Source organism: Zootoca vivipara, chromosome 10 (assembly GCF_963506605.1).
Source record: "Zootoca vivipara chromosome 10, rZooViv1.1, whole genome shotgun sequence".
Classification (NCBI taxonomy): domain Eukaryota; kingdom Metazoa; phylum Chordata; class Lepidosauria; order Squamata; family Lacertidae; genus Zootoca; species Zootoca vivipara.
The window spans coordinates 52,788,357-52,810,809 of record NC_083285.1 but is presented as its reverse complement, the minus strand read 5'-3'; the positions used below and the strand labels follow the sequence as shown (position 1 = coordinate 52,810,809).

Sequence of the window (22,453 nt, the reverse complement as noted above, 5' to 3'; positions counted from 1 at the left end):
CACAACACAGAAAGTGCTGCCCCACAATGCTCTGCGGCACCTCATTTGCATACATGCAAATGAAGTGCCGTGGAGCATTGTGGGGCAGTACTTTGCTGTGCTGTGCTGTGCTCGCTGTGACTTGAAAGAGTGTGGGCTGAAGTTAGCCCAGGTCCAGGTTTCCTTCATCGGAGGCAGCTGCTGCCTCGTTTTAGTCACTGCTGCCATTAAAGGAGCGGGCAAGGCAGGAGTGCAAGCGTGGGTGGCTCCGTGTGCTGCCTTGTAAACAGCCCCCTTTTCTCTGGGGTGTGTGGACATTGACCATGCCTCCTGGGGGGATCCTGGCCACGTCATTGCCAGCTAGCCAATCGTGTGGCTGGGGGGCGTGGCTGGTGTGCCCCCCTAGCTTTGATCCTGGGTACGCCCATAAGTCCTTCATCTTTGAACTAAATGGAATGGGAGAGATCATCTTGTTCCTGCCGCACTCCAAACATCAGATAAAAACTTGCTGTTTTAACGGAGCTGTGGAGTTATCTACAACCAATAACTTAAAGTTGTTGCACTGAAGCTAATTCCGTGCTCAAATCCAGTTCTCTCTTTTAGCAGAATGGTAGAATTATTTCAGATGCACTTAATAGAGCATATATAATATAGTTGGGCAACAATGGTGACATTCTGTGTCCAGCTGGGACAAGACTTTTGAATCTGGAAATGGTTTGCCCTGGAATTGCCTCTTTAACTTTGGGATAATCAAAACAAGGGTCCTAATTAATTACCCAATGCATTTCTAATTCAGTTGCTTTTCTGTATATTGCTCAAGACATAACCGGTTTAGCTGTTTTCCAATTTTTTGTTGTTTGTTTGCAACTTGGTCTATACGTGCAAAGAATTTTCTTTGTTGCCAATCATCCACTTAAATTAACAACTTGGTGGGTGGCCACTTCTGCTTCTCCCATCATGCCAGCCAACTCCCTTCTGGTCACAGACGTGCCATAGACCAACAGAATGAAGCTCACAGCTCCAGCTGGGGAACCCTTGACCTACTGAGTGGGTTCATGCCTGAGTGGCCATTTAAACCTGGGTCTCTCTGGTACTACATGCTGCTGGAATAGTGTGGGAAGAAGACACTGTAGGTGAAGTGGATCCCAGGATGATGAGGTGAAGTGTGAACTGGGTCTCCGTCTCTTGCCAAGCCAGCCATCTCTACATGTGGAGGCTGGTGGCACTGCTATGTCATCTCCACAGAGGGTCGCAGAGCAGTGCTTCCCCCAGGGGGTACTCAGTGGTACACAGTACCGGCACCTTTCTTTTTTTGTTTTGTTAAAAGGTGTGGCACTTACTGTAAAAGCTTCACAGTGAATACCGGCACCTATTTTTCTGGGGGGGGGAGCACTGCCGCAGAGTACTCACTCAGGCTTTCCACATCTCCATTAATATGTCTACAGATCACAATAATTTCCAAAGACTGAAAAATTTATTTTATTCACAAGCAATTTCTATAGCATAGACATTTTTGCTAGCATCAGAGGAGCCCTCCCCTTTCATGGGGAACCCTCCCCGCCAAAAAAACTGATCCTAGTACAGTTACTGTGGTTAACAACGGCTCTATTTATTTCTGTACACATCCAAGAGTTTCTGGTTACATCAGTTATTAAAATAAGATGCCTATTGTAGAGGCCTGGTATTTAGTTTGGGAGAGATTAAGGTGTAAAGCAGGCATCCCCAACCTGCGGCCCTCCAGATGTTTTGGCCTACAACTCCCATGATCCCCAGCTAACAGGACCAATGGTCAGGGATGATGGGAATTGTAGTCCAAAACATCTGGAGGGTCGAAGTTTGGGGATGCCTGGTGTAAAGTGTTCTGTCTGGGAGTCTGGTTTGCCAACTCAAGGCTGCCCCCATAGTGTAGTTTAGTTTAGTATAGTGGAAGGAGAACAGAGATCTGGGAATGTATATATATTTAGAACAGGAAGGACGCATCATCTGCAAGAGTGCCAGGCATCTGAGGGACACCCTTTGCTCTGGCAAGTGACTGTGGTGTTCATGAGGCTTTCAAGTTTTACTATTATCTGTGGCAGATGAGCATTGAAGTTGGAGAATGAGGAAAATAATTAGCCAGAGGCTGGATATCCGCCTTCCCACCTTTCTCTTTCACTGGTTTCCTTCTTCATGCTAGCAGTTTGGTAACACTCCATCGCAAGAGCGCATAATGCAGCCTGATGCCCTCTGGCTGTTTTTGTTTAATTTGTTATTACATGTATGCCCTGCCTTTCCTCCAAGGAGCTCCAAGTGGCCTCCATGGTTTTTCCCCTCTTCGTTTTATCATTGTAAGAACCCTATAAGTTAGACTGAGAGAGAATGACCAGCCCAAGATTACTCAGTGAACTTCACGGCTGAGGGGGGGATTTGAACCCTGGTCTACCATGGACCTGGTCTTCTCCCTGGACCAAAGGGCAGCTGTGCAGATAACCCTCTGGCCTTGAGCAGTTGGCTGATCAAATTGGTTCTTCCTTGTTATCAAATAAATAACTCCACGTACGACGTTTTACTTTTTTCTTTTAAAAAAAAATGTTCTATAGATATATACATATAGATACAGTCTTCAAAACACACTTTGGATGTTAGGACTGCAGGGACTGTGATTTATGTATACCCCATCAAGTAAAGAAGACAAATTGGCTGAGTGTTCTGTAGAACAAAAATGGATTTTCTGTGGAAAAGATGGTGGGGGGGGGGAATCAAAGCAATTCCATGGTATTGCTCAAAGACAAGAATAATGCATGCTTTCCCCAACCCCTTGATTACTAGATGGTGGAGATGTGATGATCGATGGGGAAACCTCCAATAGAGTTACTTCTTACTTAGTTCAGGTTAATGGAACAAATATACACTCAAGTGTTTTCCTTTCTTAACAGCTGTGCAAATATTTTGCTCCCAACTTGCTGTGAGCCAGCAAGTTCTGTGGATGCTGACTACGATGGACCAGTGATGTTGCTGGCTGTTGCCCAGTCTGGAAACTTATCCAAGTGGAAGAGTCTAATTCCCCAAGTATTTATTGCCACTGTAACAACCACTAGACCAATCAGATTGACACCAAAGCCAGCTTTGATCTATGAACGAAAAGAAACAAGAGAGACAGATCACATTAATTGTCATCAGTTGAGGCAGGACTTCTCCTCTCAAGGTAGCAAGGTAGACATGCCTTCAATGAAATTATGAGATTAATCATTTTTTCTAAAATGTTCTGGACAAAATCCTCAACATTAGCAAGGGGTGGTGAGATTTCAGTTCATCCTAGAGCAGGTGAGACATCTCTTTTTTTATTGTGGTTGTTTCCCACATTTTAACACAAGCACACCCACAACCACACCTTCCTTTGGTCCTTCTCCATTTGATCCAGTCTGCTTGTAAATTGTGCTAGTAACTTCACTGATGGATCTGCTCATAATGGGGCAGGGTAATTCTCCTCTTGGTTTTGCCTTTGTGCCATATCCAGGTAACTGGCTGAGAAACTGACTTTAAGTATTGCCTTATTTCAGGAAACCTCAGACCCAGGGTAAAAGGTATGCATGCATTTAAACCAACACATGCCTGTCTCAATGCTAGTGTTTTCGTTGCTCTCGTAGAAGTGCATGTTGGGGTCATGGGCATGTGGGTTCCGACATACACATCTAACAGAACTGGGATAATATCTGAATGGAGGATGGAGGGGGTGCATGCATAGAAACCTTTGGCACTTGTGTAAAATTATTTACCCTACTGTACAGAGGTAAGAGGCTCTTTCTTGGTCCCCAGTCAAGATTCCTCAAGCACATTCCTTGTGCAGTTCACAGGAATGCTGACAATCTGAGCTCACAATTGAAATGATAGATGCTATCCAGTTTCAAATTTGGGGGGGAAACCATCATTTAAGTACCACAACAAAACAGTTACAGTGTTAACTGATTATTATTACTGCCCCTTATCTAACCAATTTGATCACTGATCATTCTGGATGCATCACTCTTGGTACTTACCATATCTTTGATCTGGCAGTGCCCATAATTGAAGACAATGGCATTTGGGGGGTTGCCCACTGGCAGCATCACCGCAAAAGAGATGCACATGGTGACAGGGATCAGAGTGTACAGAGGGTTGATTTGTAGGGTTTCCGACTGCAAAGAGAAAGGGGAGATATGAGCATTTGTAGTCAAAGAAAGTAGTAGACTACCAAAACCTATTCTTTGCAGAAAGCCATTGTTTTTCAGAGCCAATGCCAGGTAGTAGGTAGAGTAAGGTAAAAGACCCCTGGACGGTCAAAGGCAACTATGGGGTTGCGGTGCTTATCTTGCTTTCAGGCCGAGGGAGCCAGTGTTTGTCCAGACAGCTTCCCGGGTCATGTGGCCAGCATGAGCAAACCGCTTCTGGTGCAATGGAAACCAGAGTGCACAGAAATGACGTTTACCTTCCCGCCGCAGCGGTACCTATTTATCTACTTGCACTGGCGTGCTTTCAAACTGCTAGGTTGGCAGGAGCTGGGACAGAGCAACGGGAGCTCACCCCGTCGTAGGGATTCAAACCGCCGACCTTCTGATCAGAAAGCCCAAGGGGCTATCAATGGTTTAGACCACAGCGCCACCCGCGTCCCTTAGTGGATAGAGTATTAGATCAAGGCAGGGATCTCCAAAGTGGCACCTGTAGGCTCCACAGCACCCAAGTCCCTTTGTCCTTTCATTTTTAAAATTTGGGCTGGCGGGGGTGCAGGTTCTGGTTGTTTGCCTGGGGGGGGGGGTTGCCTTAGGTTGCCTTAGGTTGGGGGCAGAACGTTACTTTTTTTTGGTCTGTGTTTTATTTGTTTTGTGGGAGGGGACTTGGTGTTTTGCCTTCTATTTGGGAGGGGGCGGTTTAGCATCATCCATTTTTTCCCCTGTGAAATGGGTATTTTGTAGTGTCCACAACAGTTTCTAGGTCCTAAAAGGTTGCTGACTCCAGGACTAAGGCAGCAATCTTACATCCGTTTACCTGAGAGCACATATTATTACCTGCAATAATATGTTTGTTTCGGCAAGTTTTAGGGTCTTCGTTTTGTATTGTTTATTTTCAGTTGCATTTGTACTGTTTTAAAAACCGTTTTAGCTGTTTTTAAGGCATGTCTGCAAGTTCCTTGAGACATGTCTGTCTGTAAATAGGTGATTGATTGATTGATAATAAATTGATCCAAAGTTTGTACTCACCATGCTGCATAAAATAGGTAGGAAGATGGTTATAGTTGCTGGGTTACTAACAAACTCTGTTACTATGGAGACCAGGACGCAGGCCAACAGACTGACAGCCCAAGAGGGAAGGCTACTCAGGGACAACATTTGTCGCCCAATCCATGTGGAAAGGCCGGAGGTCTGTGGAGGAAAGACATTGGGTGAAAAAAAACTGAAGTCGGACATCTCCAGTCCATCAGCATCTTTTCAAGACATTGGTCCCACTACTCTGCAGGAATACAGAATGGATAGGTCACTACACTGAGCTGAGCACACATAACTGAATACCAAGTTGGGCTACGTGGCCTGGGTTCAGCTAAACAGAAGATAGTACAAGGACCCTCAATAACACAATGGGGCTTCCCCTCATCTCTGCCCCCAACTTCCAAATGCCCTGCTTGGAGATACTTTCTCCGATACCTTCCTGTCACGGAGCCGGAGGAGGCAGTGGGCTTGATGCCTGGTGGAGAAACTTCAAAGACTTTACATGGGCCAGAACCCAGAGAAAAGGCATTGGTTACAATAGTTTTCTTAATAATTGCAGCAATGATTATATTTATATACAGTACTCCTACTTTTTGGTGGAAAAGTAAAAACCTACTTAGATTAAAATGCTCACAAGAACTTTTGTTCCCTAAGCAGGTTTTCCTCCTAAATTTAAGATGACCCCACAATCAGTGGCAGAGCTTCATGCTCCGGCACTGGGGGTGGGGGCGGGGCTGGCGCCCGTTCTGTGGGCGGAGTGCCCATTCCAGGGGCGTGACATGCGTTCTGGGGGCGGGGCGAACATTTTGGGGGCAGGGTAGGCGCCCGCGATGGCGCCCCTTGGAGCCCGCCGCCCCTGCCCACAATTCTGATTTGGCAATCCCTGTACAGTAATCTATTTCTGCAAAACTGTACGTGTGTTCTTAAGTATAGTGCACTCTTGCATTTTTTTTAAAAAAAGTTGTTCAGAATAGTGAGTGGGGGGGGATCTCTCATCATAATGGGAGATTGCTGAAAGAAATTATCTTCATGTTGCTTCCACCAAAAGCATGCTTATGTTAATCTTTCCTTCAGAGCAGAGTAGGGAAGCGAGGGTTATTGTTTTGCTGTTTTGTTTTAGCTATTTACTTGTTTTTATCCTGTATTTTATTATGTGAGCCATCCTAAGATCGTATGATGGGCGGTATATAAATCTAATAAATAAAAAAAATGAATAAATAAATACTAAGGATTGAGCCTGGGCCCTTCCTGCAGCCACCAGGAATTCTTGGGCTTCGTGCTTTTGGTCTATTGTGATTTTACTAACTGGATTGCATTAACATTCTGAAATATACACAGAGTCCTGTAGTGATTTCATGCTCTTTATTGCAGCTTGTAAAACAGTGAATGAAACTTTCCCCAAAACATCTGCCATTTCTCCGAAAATAAGACACAGTCTTATATTTATTTTTCCTCAAAAAACCCACAGTGGCTTATTTTCAGGTGATGTCTTATTTTTTAATTACATGTCCAGCCTAGCCTCTTCCTTGGCAGCCTCCAGAACTGCGCCTATGTCTTATTTTCAGGGTACGGCTTATATTGCACAAATGCTTAGAAATCCTGCTACGGCTTATTTTATGGGTATGTCTTATTTTTTGGAGAAACAGGGTATACATTATTTACACAATGGGCCCCATGTGGTTGGCTAATTCTGGGCTGCTCCTGTAGGCCAATCAGGCTGCGGATTCACTTCCTACAGAAGCCTGATTGACTGCTCCTCCAGGCCAATCAGGTTGCTGATTCACTTCCACCTGGAGCTGGATTGGGTGGCTCCTGCAGACCAATCAGACTGCCACATTCTGGATCCTATTGTTCTAGGATTCAGCTCAGTACATAACACATTTATTTATAATTTTTGCTCAATCGATTTTTATGTATTGCTGGAAGCCACCCTGGAAATCATGTTGATAGGATGAAGGGCAGTCTACAAATTAATAGAAATAAATCAATAATTTTGACCCACTCCTAAATTCAGGAGGGACCGAGGGTCTCAAAATGGGGTGAGGATTTTCCAAACACAGGGAATTCAATGCAATGTTGAAGTCACTTCATCTCTAACTGTGACTAGGCTCCAATATTACAGTGAAAGCCATCCAGGCATCAGTCTTCAGAGTATAATTTCAGTCCAATGTCACAGGGACATGTGTAGAACAGGAAGGAGAAAAAAGAGGGGGGGGAGGAAGCTCAAAGAATAGTAGTTTAGGGGGTACCAGAGAGAGTGAAACTGAGTGAAAAGGGTGTGTGTGACCTGAGATAAAACAGCATTCATTTGAAGCTCCAATATGTGGATCCCAGTTTTATAGCACAGGGGGTTATCTGGGGATAAATGTGTTACCTTGCATCCAGCTGCTAAAGCATAGCCTCCTCCAACCAAGACCACAATCTCCCAGGGCATGGTTTTCTCAAAGTCCTTCCAGGTGATTATTGGTTCCCCTGCCTTAACATTGGTGGAATCTGGAACATCTCCTGCGTCAAAGCAAAACACACATAGAAAAATAAATTTGTCATTTTCCCAGGTTCCCTTGCAAACTCAGATTGGAATGGAACACATTGTCAGGAAATGTTCACAAAGAAACACAGAGTCCTGGAACAGGCCTGATAGGAATGAAGACATCCCCCCTCTGCATTGTTGCATTGTTCGCTTGCTCTGAACTTTTTTTAAAAACAACAACAACAAAACACACAAAACCCACAAATCTTGTTAGAAACTGGAGCCTATATGAAACTGCATACACTGAGGATGTGCCAAAAAAAGAAGGCTTGTGTTAAAAGTAGTCTCACTTAGCAGTCCCAAAAGGCCAACATTTTCTTCTGCGGGGCAAATTGTTGTTCCTTTTGTGAGGTAAATTCCTAAATTGTGGAATCCCGCCCCCTACCAAGAGGTTTGCTTAGACCTTTAGCTTCTGCAAAACACCTCTTTATCCTGGCCTTTGACACTGTGTATTGGGAGGGGAGGCTGGGGCGGTGGGAGCTGAAAAAATGGAAGTGTAGTGAAAAGAAAAGCCTCAGGCAAAGAAGTCTAGCCCTCCTATAAAAAGTAAGAATTTATTAATCTAGCAGAAGACCACTGCCTTCTTTTACAGCAGCCTTACCCAACGTTTTGGACTACAACTCCCATATAGCTTAGCCAGCATGGTTGTGTGATGCTGGGGTTGATGGGAGTTGTAGTCCCAAACATCAGGAGGGCATCATCTTAGGGAAGGCCACAGAGTTCACAAGGAAACCTGAATGCAAATGGCTGGAATTGCCCACATGTGGTTAATCATCGCACATCATTGCCTCTTACCTACATATGTTAGGCAAATGTCCCCAATGGGAACCAATCTGGAAACAAAGAAGCATTATCTGAAGCGCACTGTTGTGACTGATTTGAGTGTATGAACTCCCCTGTGGGTACTTTGTGTGCGGCTGGAGACCAAAAGGAGCTAATACAAGATGTGCCGAGTGCTCTCATGTTTGAGTCCCTCATACCTTTCCCCTTCTTTCCAAAGCACGGCTTCTTTGCTGGAATCAAGAAGAGGAGGAACCCAAGGAAAACAGAGACTGTGGCATCGGTCCGATAGCCTTTCCTAGGGAAGAGACATGGGAGTTGTTTTGTAGAAGGTAGGGAAAACGGGCAGCAGAGATCTGTGTGGCTCCTCCTGTTTCCTCTTAATGGCTTGTTGCAAATTTTACTGGCATGCTGCTCATGTTCTTGCAGTTATTAGACTCCATGTTACATCCCCAAAACACCATGCCATATTTTTTAATACTTGTTATAGGAATAGTTGGGACGCAGGTGGCGCCGTGGGTTAAACCACAGAGCCTAGGGCTTGCTGATCAGAAGGTCGGCTGTTCGAATCCCCCTGACAGGGTGAGCTCCCGTTGCTCAGTCCCAGCTCCTGCCAAACCTAGCAGTTCGAAAGTACCTCAAAGTGCAAGTAGATAAATAGGTACCGCTCCAAGCAGGAAGGTAAACTGCATTTCTGTGTGCTGCTCTGGTTCGCCAGAAGTGGCTTTGTCATGCTGGCCACATGACCTGGAAGCTGTATACCAGTTCCCTCGGCCAATAACGCAAGATGAGTGCCGCAACCCCAGAGTCGGTCACGACTGGACCTAATAGTCAAGGGTTCCTTTATAGGAACAGTAACACCAGGGTGGATCCTAGTACTCGTGTGTGTGTGTGTGTGTGTGTGTGTGTGTGTGTGTGTGTGTCAAAGGCCATGACAAAGAGATGTGTCTTCAAAATGCTAGGGAAACTACAAAATGAAGGTGCCAAATCTACCTCTGCGGGGAGGGAGTTACACAGCATGGGGGCAGCCGCAGAAGATGCCCTCTCCCGAGCTGTCATCCCTCAAATCTCTGAAGGTGGTACAACAACAAAGAAGGTCTCAAATCTTACAACCTGAGAGGGTCTGGAGGGAAGGAGGTGGTCCTTCAGATATTTGGGGCTGAAGCTTCACATATGTATCCTCAGAAAAACTGAAAAACTACACTTGTAAGCTGTGGCAGCGTATTTATTGCCATAAAAAGCTTAAGTGTAGCATAGACCGAAGGACTTGCTCACAAATTTATTGACAGCTGCACGCATTATTATAGCTAGGAAGTGGAAGGGGCAAGCATAATTTAAAGGAAGAATGGTATAAAAATGTGTGGGATATAGCTATTAATGATAAATTAACATGGGCCATTAAGGCAGGCTTCCTCAACCTCGGCCCTCCAGATGTTTTTGGCCTACAACTCCCATGATCCCTAGCTAGCAGGACCAGTGGTGAGGGATGATGGGAATTGTAGTCTCAAAACATCTGGAGGGCCGAGGTTGAGGAACCCTGCATTAAGGTGAGACGGGGAATATGCAGGAGAAATGATTTTGAGGAGATATGGAGGGTGCTTGTAAAATCTGTACTGTTAAAATGGAAAGGGGTCAAACCATCGCAAGAGGTGTTGAAATTTTGGGAGGTTGGATAGTTACAATGGAATGGTCTCAGTGGTGGTGGGCGTTTGCCTGATGTCAAATGTGGCGCAGGAGGCCTCATTGACATTTCAGTATTAAATATGGTGCCAAATATCACACGGGTCCTTCCCCCCCATCTGCCCCTCCCAACTCCACTCGGAAAAGTTATTGCTATGAAGTAGGAACTTACTTTTCAAAGAAGGACGACCAGCCTGGGACAAATCCAGGCTCCCTTGTAAACCAGAGCAAAGTCATCAAGATGAAAAAGAACGCTGTCACCCACTCTGGGTAGCTAGAAAAGAAATGGGATAAGGGAAAGCATTTAGTACTAGAGAGACCAATAAACAAAGGTTTTGCATTAAACTCGTTTTAAAAATAATAATAATAAAGCCTCAGCTCCCTAGTTGACAGTTGTGCATGAGTAGTGATGGGCAATTTCCCCATCCTCTCAGTTTATCATTATTCCAATCTTAAATTCTCCACATTTGTTTATCTAGTTTTTCAAAGTAAAGAGTCTGCCTGAAAATTCATCAGAATTTAGTCTAATATGCAGCTAGCTGTAAGCAATTTTGTAGTATAATCATTTCTGCAAAGCAGGTTTCCCTAATATAATGCAATTTTGTATGTTATGTTCACTAACATTTATTATATGCATTTCTAGGTGCACTCTAACTTGATATAGGCATTCCTGCTTGGCTGGAGAACTGTACCGCAAAATTCAGAGAAGTGTGAATTTCAAAGAACATCTGAGTTTTGCTTCATGTAATGTTATAGAAAGTACGAATTATGTAACTTTGCCTTTTCCTCCCAAATATTTCCTCTTCAAATATTTAAAGGACTAGAAGACGGAACAGACTCAAGAGGTAACATAGGCAGTTTCTGTATACCTAGCCAGACCATTGGTTCATTGATCACAGTATTTTCTACGCTACTTGGCAATGGCTTTCCAAGGTTCCAAAGAAGGAAAATGCTCAGTCCTACCTAGAGATGCCGGGGGTTGAACCTGGGACCTTCTGCATGCAAAGCACCTGTTCTACCCCTGAGCTATAGCCCTTCCCCTTGGGTGGAAATGGAAGGGAAGTAGATTTTGGCTGAAGCTTAAGAGAAACTTCCTAATGGTAGGAGCTGTTTGACGGACTGACTCGGCAGGTGGTGGATCTCTCCTTTGCTTGTAGGTATTTAAGCAGAAACTGGACAGGAGGCTGTGAGTGTATCCTGCATCAAGCAGGGGGCTGAACTTGGTGACATTTAATGTCCCTTCCAAAGCTATGACTCTACGATTTTACCTAATATTTCCCAGTTTCTCATATTCTTCTTGGATTCTCTTCTCAGACATCTCTTCCCGTCTGGTCTTCTTCTTCTTGCTTAGTGAACATGTCTCTTTAAAACTGAAAATTACGTGAAGCATGGAAACAGAAAGCAATTAGAGTTATATAACTGAAGCTTGGTTTGCACCAAATATTCTCTATTTTCATTACTCAACTTGAAATCCATATACTGGATCTAGATGAGCCAATTGCAACCCCCCTCCCAAACTGTACCATTTTGGGGTGATAGTGAAAATACACAGGAGTAGATCCTTCTGCATAGTTTCCACTGAAAATGTGGTTTCTGTGGCCCTCCAGAAGTTGCTGGACTACAACTCCCATCAGTCTTAGCCAATGTGCCCAAAAGTCAGGGATCATGGGCATGTAAGGAAAAACTGTAACTGTAAGTAAACTATAAGAAAATCTCTTGCAGATATCCCACAGAAATAAATGGGACTTGCAGAGCAATGTGTGCAACATACAGTGTACATTTGCACAAAGACTATCACACCCCCAAAGTGAAGCATGGGTGACAACACTTCTGTAGCTCATCTGCACAAAATCAGGCAGGGTTTTTTTTGCTGCTAGCAAACTTTAATTTGTTTCTTTGCTCATTCCCAATATTTCAGGGCAAGCCCTCCTGATGTAGCTCTCACACACGATGAAAAACATAAAATACACCTAAAATCATATTTTAACAATTACAAATCTAAAACAGAAGTCTGTAGACCAGCATAATAAACCGATTTTAAAAAAAAATTAAAACAGAGATAACTATTTAAACCAGGGGTAGTCAATGTGGTGCCTTTCAGATGTTTTTGGACTCCCAGCTCCCATTGCCCCAGCCAGTCTGGCCAATGGTTGGGAATAATGGGAGTTGTGGTCCAGAATCACCAATCTAGCCCCTTGTGTTACATGTATTTGCATGGCTAGCAACCAAAGGATGATGGGAGTTGTAGTTCAACAACATCCAACAGGCACCATGTTGGCTACCAATAATTTAAGTCAGGCTTCCTCAACCTCAGCCCTCCAGATGTTTTGAGACTACAATTCCCATCATCCCTGACCACTGGTTCTGCTAGCTAGGGATCATGGGAGTTGTAGGCCAAAAAACACCTGGAGGGCCAAGGTTGAGGAAGCCTGATTTAAGTGATTAAAATACCCAGCCCAGCATCTTAACTAAAAGCATACTGAAACAGGGATGGCTTTTCAGATGCTCTTGGAGTCCAGCTCCCACCAGCCCGAGACACAGCAGCCGATAGTCAGCACTGAAGGCAGTTGTGATCCAATATCATCTGGAGGGCCAGAGATTCGTCACCTCTGAGCTAAAATGAGCTGGCCCCTACATCTCTACCACCTGCATTTTGCAAGAAATGGTTCTGAACACAGCATGGAAAGCTGGTGCCATCTGCACCTGAGCAAAGAGCATATCACAGTAAGCCCCACAGCACTCAGGTCAGGACTCTAGCAACAAGACTCTACTGCAGCAGCAGCAGCAGCAGCAGCAGCAGCAGCAGCAGCAGCAGCAGTAGCAGCAGCAGCTTCCTGGAAGAAAGTACATCAAGCCAGCTGGCCGGCGTTCTTGAATACTGCTGATGCAGCTGGCCAAAAGGCAGAACTTCAAACATAATGCTGCTGTTATTCTCCAAAGTCCACTGACTCAGCAATCGGTCAGGTGACTCACGGAATCAACAATGCTTTTCTATTCACAATAAACCTGTTCTTGATCTTTAGCCTCCTCAGGAAAGGGGCAGCTTAGTAGCAGGGCACATGTTTTGCATGCAGAAACCCCCAAGTTTGATTTCCACTTAAATGGTCAGGGAGCAGACAATGAGAAGGACCTCTACTGGAGACCCTCAAGAGCAACTGCTGGTCAGAGCAAACAACAAAGGGCTAGAGCCCTTCTTCTTTAAAGGGGTCTGGCCCCACCTCTTGCTCTGCCCCGTGTATCCTCGTGGCAATTCCAAAGCCTCTTGTTGTTATCAAAGTCAATCTGAGGTAGGAATAAGCAAATCTGTCAATTCTGGTTTCACTCAGTTTCTCATTTTCCTAGCCTTAAATTTAGTTCTCCCCATGAGTTTGCAAGTTCTTTTTTTTAAAGTTCTCATGAAAAGTTATATGCATTTCTTCTCCTAGACACATTTTTGCAAGCAATTTCCCTCAATATAATGCATGTTTTTACATATGCACAATTTTTAATGCCCTGTTTACCCAGCATATCATTTTTGCACGTGTTTACCTGACCGGAGAACTGCATTGCAATATTCAGAGAAGGGCAAATTTTTAAGGATGACTATGAATTAGGTCAACTCACATTCAAATGTGAACTGAATTGAATTTCTTCCCCATCCCTGGTCTGCGCATGATGTCACTCATAAATGACAGTGCCCACAGCCACACTGGGTTGATGCTGGCAATGCCAGGATGGCACAGGGGCATGTCACCAAACCCCAACACTGTCACAATTAGAATCAAGCTTCTGCTCAAACAAACCCTGTTTGAGGACCGTCTTGTCCCCATCTTCTCACTTGCTTTGTCCTACACATTTGACCCACTGTCTATGTCAGAAAGAATAGTCTTTGGTGTCTTCACATATTCCCTCCTCTTGGACTATTGCAGCATCAGGTTTCCAGGGGAAAATATTCCTGAATGAACTACAGTAAGCAGGAGTCAGAGATTAATGAGCCTCAGAATCCACTAATGTTTCATAATAGGTTGCTAACACTTTAATTCCCTTACGGATTTTTTTTTTTTTAAAAAAAAACACCAACCCTTGTTAGAGTGAATATTTGGAACTGTAATGTGGAATGCAAATGCTCTTTGTGAAAGAACTGTGGATCATGTTAGGACTTGTCGTGGGATTATAAATTATTTCTGATTTACTATAGCCCCCCCCCACCTTTTTTTTTGCTAGGGAACAGACAACTTATGGGACTGAATGGTAAAGCACATGGAATGGATCCATATTTAATGCCAGAAAAAGCCAGTGGCAACCAGAGGTTTCTAACATCTTCCAGCTATTCATGTACTAGCATGAAAACTATTTCTTTATTTAGCATAGTTCTCAATGTGACTTGAAGAATAGAAGGCTCTGGTTTTTTAAAAAAATAAATAAAAATAAAACCTCCAAATAGAATTGATTAACAAAGTCAGGGTCACAAGCCCCACATTGGGCAAAAGATCCCTGAATTGCGGGGGTTGGACTAGAGGACCCTCGTGATCCCTTCCAACTCTACAATTCTATTGTTCTATGGAAAACCTTCACCTGCCAGCAACATGTGGACATGGAGGTTGCTAGGCAGATATCCCTTGGCAAAGAATTACAAAGAATGGGTGCCAAAGCAGACAAGGTCCTACCTTAGATGCCATCCAATCTTTCATCTGAGGAGTAAGGATGCATGAGCACCTCCAACAGTCAACCAGAACAAAGCTGCATTTTTGCAAGCACATGGTGCCTGTGGAAAGCCCACAAGCAGGACCTGGGAACAACAGTATGCTTCCCTCCTGCAGTTCCTAGCAACTGGTATTTAGAGGCATACTGCCTCTGACAGTGGCCCCAGAGCTTAGCCTCCATCATGGCTAGTAGCCATCAATAGCCCTCTACTGCATGAAATTTGCCTAATCCTCTTTTAAAGCAAGCTAAGTTAGTGGCTGTCATGGGCCAGGAGTCGGCTTCTCCTCCTCAGCAGCAGCAGCCTGAAGGAGCAGAAGGCAAAGTTGCTCCACCTGCTACTGACCAGCCTTCTTGCTCCTAATGAGAACCAACTGGCTCCAGCTTTCTTACGCAGGGTTTCCAGCCTCAGTCAGTTGCTGGAAACAACACTTGTCATTCCTGGCCAAACCTTGCTTCTTGTGACCTTGGACCCTCAGCTTTCTTGACCCCTGGAATGTCTGACTAAATGAACTGAGATACTGTACTCCTAACCTTAGGACTGGCCTGAACCTTGTATACAGACTCTGGATCCAGGGCAAGTTCTTCCCTGAGACTCTGCTGGTTGGCTGGCTTCTCCCTCCACTGAGCTCTGCCGTTAGGGTTGCCAGACTCAATAGAGGACAGGACCTCTGTGCCTTTAATTGCCCTGCTCTCTTTTGAGTCTGGAAATCTTAAAGAGAAACCAGCAGACCCTTTGTTTAATTTCCAAGCATGCAAAACATATGCTCTACTGCTGAGTTGTGCTGAGCTCTTACAAAGGTCTTGCAGACCCCACTTACTTGCATCCAAGGAAAAGCCAATGCATCCAAAACCAGGTCAGCACAAGCATGATGAGGGAGATGGGTAAGCTGAGTAAGAACCAGGTTCCAAAATTCACCACTTCAGCATTGGGATAATGGCTGTAAGGAAATTAAAAAACCAGGTCTCTCACAACCGCTTCGTAGAATGCTTTTTCAGGCAACATCAGGGACTTATATGATGCTTTCCCCTTCTCAAGTTCACCTTGTATACTGCCTGCTTCAGGATGCCTTTAAAAAACCAAGTAAACAAATGAACAGCCCCCAAAAAGATTAGTAGAGTTCAGTTGGTTATTGCATGGTGCTAATAGCAGCAATGTTGCAGGTTTGATCCCCATATGGGACAGCTGCATTGCAGGGGGTTGGACTAGATCAGGCATCCCCAAACTTCGGCCCTCCAGATGTTTTGGACTACAATTCCTATCTTCCCTGATCACTGGTCCTGTTAGCTAGGGATCATGGGAGTTGTAGGCCAAAACATCTGGAGGGCCGCAGTTTGGGGATGCCTGGACTAGATGATCCTCAGGGTCCCTTCCAACTCTACAATTCTATTATTCTATGAAAAGTCTTCACCTGCCAGCATCAGAAGGATAAGGAAGTCGCTATGCAGAACTACCTTGACATAAGTTCTATGTCAGGTAAAGTAAAGGTAAAGGGACCCCTGACCATTAGGTCCAGTCGTGACCGACTCTGGGATTGCGCGCTCATCTCGCATTATTGGCCGAGGGAGCCGGTGTATAGCTTCCAGGTCATGTGGCCAGCATGACAAAGCCGCTTCTGGCAAACCAGAGCAGCACACGGAAACGCCGTTTACCTTCCCGCTGTAGCGGTTCCTATTTATCTACTTGCATTTTGACGTGCTTTCGAACTGCTAGGTTGGCAGGAGCTGGGACCGAGCAACGGGAGCTCACCCCGTCACAGGGATTCGAACCGCTGACCTTCTGATCAGCAAGCCCTAGGCTTAGTGGTTTAACCACAGCGCCACCTGGGTCAATTTCACTCTGTATTGGTGACTCTTTCCCAGGCATACCTGGATTGAACCTGGCTCCTTTTGCATGCCAAGCATGGGCTGTACCACCGAGTTTCAGCCTTGGATGTGTAATCTGTGAAATGGCCTTCAGGGTAACCTGAGAGATAGCAAGTTTTGTCTCTTTGGTTGGCTGAGCAAACACAATGGGTTCCATTGTGGAGAACTCATATAAGAGATCTTGAGGGGGCAGGGGGAATTCAGAGCACCGTCCTTAAATTCTGTTTCCCCCTCTCAGGCATTTTATTCCCCCCTCCTCTCTTCCCCCCCCTCTTGCTAATCGTTAAACAGTAAATTTGCATGAAAATATTCATAAAATCAGATCGTTTTTCTTTTGAAGTAGTTTAGGCATGCCTTTGGCTTCATTAATTTCCCATCTATTGTTAACATAATTTGCTACATTAAAAAGCATAATGATGTTGCACTTGGAAGATTATTACTTTGCAGGGGGAACAAATCACTAGAACAGATGGAGCCGTCCCAGAAACAAAAGGATCCCCCCCCTCCCTGCCGCCACCTCCCCTTCAATTCCAGAGCCTGTAGTGATAAAGAACTAGAGAAGAGCGTAAATAGAAATGGAAAAAGAAGCCTGTTCTGTCTAGGGTACGGTTAAAAAAGCGGTGACAAAGTCCACCAGTTCAATTGTGTACTTCAGCAAGAACTCGCTCTCTCTTGAGGAGCCTGAAGCAGGTCACTATTTCCCAGTCTTTGCTCACCATCTGTTATACGGGGACTATCTGTGCTGTTATAAGGGTCAGGCACAATAGGAGCCAGCTCCATGGCTTGTAACCACACCAGCTGACCACGTCCTTACGCTGGTCTTGCTAAATGTGCACTGCACATCCATTACTCACTTGTTGAAATACTCCAGGAAGATGAGGTTTGTGGAGGTGCCTATGATGGTTGTGAGTCCCCCAATGGTTGCCGCGTAGGAGATGCTCAATGAGAGGCACTTGCAGACCATGTGATCGTGCTTGGTTGGGTACCGAGGCTTACTGCTTAGGTCTAAACTTTGAGGCTGAGGTGGCAGAACAAGGATCTGAGCCTGTAAAGAAACCACATCATTTATGAATCTCTGGGCAGGTCCACCACATGCGGAAGAAGGTACCGATCTTATTTTGACATTTCCAGCATTTGTTGTTTGTATTTTTTATTCAGTTTCGCTAGCCTATCTGGTGCCAGGTACCATCTATAATGGAGTTTTATAAAATTTTCCTCTTATGGTGTAACATGCCGTAAAGTTTATATTCTTCACCCAGAATTTTTTCCAATCTGCTGTCTTTATTCCATGACCTAAATCTTGCTCCTACTTGTTTATGTATTTATCTTTTACCTCTTGATCCGTCTCTGATTCGTCTAGAAATTTGTACATTTTAGAGTGTAGTTTTTCGTTGTTATTAAGCACTTCCCTTTTGAATCTCGACATCCCCTTGTCAAATCCCTTAGTTTTCTTATCTTTCTCAAATGTTGTTTTTATTTTGATATATTGCAGCCAAGTTATTCCCTTTTTTTTGTTCTTTTTTGAGACCTACACTGTGAAAAGCAGGGTGTACATTTTTAAATTAAAAGCAAAATGCAGGGCAGTCCACACCAACCAGCACTGCAGGAAGTCACAGGGCAGATACTGTTAAGCATAAATGGTTTAATTCACACTGAAATGGGAATGGCTTTGAGTATTGGTGAAAGGGTTTAACTGGAAGTTTCCAGTTTCCAGTTAAGAGCAGAAAGGTCTCTCTGAATTTTCTTGATGGGTTGATAATTAACTGTTATTGTCCTCAGGTAGCTCTGACATGGTGTTTTAACTTAGATCACAGGAGAGATACTGAATTACAAATTCGCCATCTTGGAAGGGTGGCGGCTGAAGTTCTTTCTTCCCAGGCTCTGAGAGTAAGGGTGTAAATGAAGCTCTCCAGGAAAACAGCTGCATAGCCTAAGGCAGGATGCAGATTGGAATACAGGCTGTGGAGAGAGACAGACCTCTACTTCTAGGTCTGTTGGAATTATTTCATATTTTCATATTTTGTAAGATGCAGAGCCTATGCCTTCAAGCTACAAAATATTAATATCTGCAATAGATATTTCAGTAGAGTCATTGCTAGTCACTGAGCAGATAGCTGACCCAAGTCTCCTATCAGGCTGCCTCAAAATGGATAGGTAGCAAGCTGTAAGCTTGAGGCAACCCAACCAGATTGCCTAGTATAGCCTTCCTACCATGCTGGCTGGGAAGTCGTAGTCCAAAATGGCTGAAAGGTACTGGGTTGAGGAAGGCCTACAGAACAGATATTACAAAAAAAATTGCTAGAAATATGCTTTCTGTGTACCAGGGTGCCTGTGTTCTGAAGACAACTTATTTTCTCTAAGAACTAGAAAGATTCAGAACAGGCGTCCTCTCCAGTTCCCTGAAAACTGCTTCGTCAGTGACAGAAATAAAGGCTCAACAGTAATCAGGCTGCTGAGCCACACGCAGCCTTGCGGGAAAGATTCAGTTCAGACGGGTTTTGTTGGGAGCTCATAATCCTCAAGTCACGTGAGAAGTCCAGGGCAATAGTTGGCAGACTTTTTGCTTAAAAATTAATCATGTCTGGAATGGTCTTGGGGAAATTGCTCTCTCACTCTCTCAATCTAACATTCATCTCTCAAATGGGACGCGAGCCAAGGCTAACGCCACATGAGCCTCAACACTTCAGCAGGGGCTCACATTGAAATGGGTCTCCTTTAAAATATTTTAGTCTGATCAACACTGGGTGACCGAGTCTTCCAGCTGCCATTTTAGTTCTCCGCAATGCTCAAGAGTGACACTATAGTATATGAGAAAGAAATCATCTGGTGCTGATGACTAATTAGGAACACTGTTGCAGCCACAATGCGGGTTCTCTATTATAGAGAGCACAATTTGCAGTGGGGGCTGGCAAACCACGCCTGTGACAAAGGTGGGGGCATGAGTGGCCACCGTTTGATTGGATATGGGCTGTTGTTGGGCATAATCGCATGTATCAATTTAGTAAGTCAAGCCCCTGGGGTATAAATACTTAAATGCTTGGTTTTTTCCTTCTCTTTGGCTGCGTTTCTGACCCCCATCCTCCCTCCGCTGTTTTTAGGCCTTTGTGTTGACATTGTTATGACTTTGTTGGTCGCCTGTATTCGGGCTGGTGCCATCTGGGTTGTCGCCTACTGCGTAGCAAATAGTCACAACTTGTAAGGTTGGCGGTTAGGCATTGGTTATTTTGGTTGTATTAAAGGGTCTTATTGATTAAGTTAGCCCCAAGTTTATGCCTGCGTGGTTGGGGAAATCCCGGTCAGGAATACAGGGGCTCTATGCTGTGTCCGTAACCCCAAGGTAGGGGGCTAGGATGGCATATTGATGCCTCCGGGAGCCTGAAGGGAGAGGGGAGAGTTCATTGCACCCGGGTCCCCGTCTCTCCCGGTTGGATTTCCCTGTGTTGACAAGGCAAGTTATTATTATTATCATTTCTGTCCTTAGGTGACAGTTGAGAACCAATGCCTACGCAACCACTCACATGTTTTGGAGTCAATAAAGTTGTGGCCAAATTCATGCCAAAAACCATTAAACTTAAATCCTGTCTATGTTGTGAGTTATTTAGGGGGGTAGTTTGGGGACCTCCACACGCAACATAAGTCAAAGAAGGGTGGGGTTATCAACACAGGAGAACCCTGCAACAGGGCACTTTGCCAAGTCAGGATCCAGCCCTACACACTGAGGGAAATATCACTTTATGATGGACTGTTTCATATTAAAAAATAGTAGGAGTATTATGAATATGAAACGTAGTGGCATATCTCACCACTTTCCTAGTGGGATCAGACCAGAAATGAATGAAACTTTGGACAAGGAGCTTAGTGCTTGCCAGGGTCAAAGGGAGTCAGTAGGCACCAAGAGCCCTTCCAAAATCATCACCCAGGGCAGTGCCCTGCTTGAGGATACTGTCAGATGCTGGGTGGGGATGTTTTTGATGTATTTCTTTTCCCCTTTGGTTTTAATGTATTTATGTGGGGGTTTGTTGTCTGTTTGCTTGTTTAGAAGTCACTTTGGGTTGCCTCGATCAAGATAAAGTGACTACCCACTTTAATAAATGACAATAGGGTTGGAAGAAGCAAGTTGCCCTCACTGGTTTCATCACCCTGCTTTGTACCCTGCAGGATCACCCTGAGGTACAGAGGTGAAAGTGTGTCCAAGTGAAGGAAAAGAGCTGGAGAACAGAGCTGGAAGCACAGTGCTTCTCTGGCAGCATCTCAAACATTCCCGAGTCTTATGTATGAGGAGGAAGCAGGGCTCTAAAGACACATGCTGTGGATCAGGACTCTGAAGATAGGTCAGGTAAAGTAGGGCCCACAATACAGATTAAGCTGCCTAGGCACAGCCAAAGCATCGCTGAAACAACATCTGTCTTGCTGTGCTCCCTGGGGCTCTGCGCTGGACAGCTCCCATGCTAAGCTGAATGTTCTTATCCTGGACTCCTGGGGACACCTTTCGAACTGCATAGCTGCAGTGGCAGGAACAGAGCAAGTAGGCCACAAACACAAACAGTCCCTGTCATCAAATATTCTGCTTTTTTCCAAGCAATGGTGATAAATGAACCTGGGGTCATCCATTGTCTCTCTCAATAGTGGAGAAGGTTCTTACCTGAGGCAGATGCTGCCCATTGGTTTTGGAGCTCACAGTTCCAATTGTGTTGGCAATCATGTGTACGCCGTTCATGTTCTATATATAGGAAGAGAAATCCCCCTTCATTAGAAAACAACCCTTTCAGTGCCATTCCAGGACACCAGTTGGATAGAAGCCAGTTTGACATTCCTCTGTGGATATTTCATGTTATCGGAAATATTCCGTGCAATTACAGAAACACTATCAAAGCTGCTGCCTGATCCAGTAAAAATAAGTTTTGATGTAGAGTAGGTCTTTTCATGTCAAGACAACACTTACCAAACAATTAGGGGCAAATAAAATGTTATTCTTAATGCACACCATGCAGCTACATTGGCCAGGAAGTCAGTGGGCGAATCAAAGTGCATGAGAGGAGGAGGAGGGATTGTGTGAGCCCAATAAGTTTATGGAATGCATGGGATGGCAAGACACATGACTCTCCCTTTGCTTCTGAAGAGGGCATTTCTTCTCAGGTGTGGAAAGGGCATGAGGCAGCCAACATCAGCACATCCTTTCTCCACTTTTGCCCGAAATAGAAAAGGTACAAAGAAATTGGCTGCTCTTCAAAAGCTACTTCCTTCCCCATGCTTCAGGAGGTATGTTTGCATTTTGCATTCGAATTCTACATGTGGGTATAAATTATAACCTAAGCAGGCATCTCTACTTTTAAGCACCAAGGGATCTAGAAGTGGAGTGCTAATGGGGACAGGATTAAGCCACCTTCAAGTGTTTGCTAGTACAACTCTTTGGAAAACCGGCTTTTGCCAGCCCCCTCACAGAAACACTGCTTATGTAGTCACCTAATACCCAATGTTAAGTATTCTAATTATCAGGTAGTCACTTGATCATCTGAAACCTTAAACACCTGGTTACTCACAACAAGAGAGGTTCTCCTGCCCGCCCCCATCTCCAAAGAGCAATCACTGCCTATGAGAAAAAATGCTTCCATTTGTTTACATGTGTTATCACCACGTGGATGGTTTGGTTAGTGGATTAAAAGGATTGTTAACACTTTCCCTGTACATTAGGATCAGAGGCTTCAGGAGGAATCGGATT

General features: G+C 44.6%; 1 protein-coding gene across 1 annotated transcript in view; it reads right to left on the bottom strand.

Annotated features, from left to right (window-relative positions):
- Positions 1 to 2,541: 2,541 nt before the first annotated feature.
- Positions 2,542 to 22,453, bottom strand: part of SLC13A4 (solute carrier family 13 member 4) — a 39,299-nt gene continuing 19,387 nt past the window's right edge. Inside the window, exons 7-16 of the mRNA XM_035128469.2 lie at positions 21,377 to 21,454; positions 17,589 to 17,779; positions 15,690 to 15,809; positions 11,457 to 11,558; positions 10,361 to 10,462; positions 8,709 to 8,806; positions 7,573 to 7,703; positions 5,193 to 5,354; positions 3,996 to 4,133; positions 2,542 to 3,089 (exon numbers count right to left, since the gene is read on the bottom strand). Of these exons, the coding sequence (XP_034984360.2) occupies positions 2,952 to 3,089; positions 3,996 to 4,133; positions 5,193 to 5,354; positions 7,573 to 7,703; positions 8,709 to 8,806; positions 10,361 to 10,462; positions 11,457 to 11,558; positions 15,690 to 15,809; positions 17,589 to 17,779; positions 21,377 to 21,454 (1,260 nt within the window). The 3' untranslated portion in view covers positions 2,542 to 2,951. The remainder of the gene's footprint in view (positions 3,090 to 3,995; positions 4,134 to 5,192; positions 5,355 to 7,572; positions 7,704 to 8,708; positions 8,807 to 10,360; positions 10,463 to 11,456; positions 11,559 to 15,689; positions 15,810 to 17,588; positions 17,780 to 21,376; positions 21,455 to 22,453) is intronic.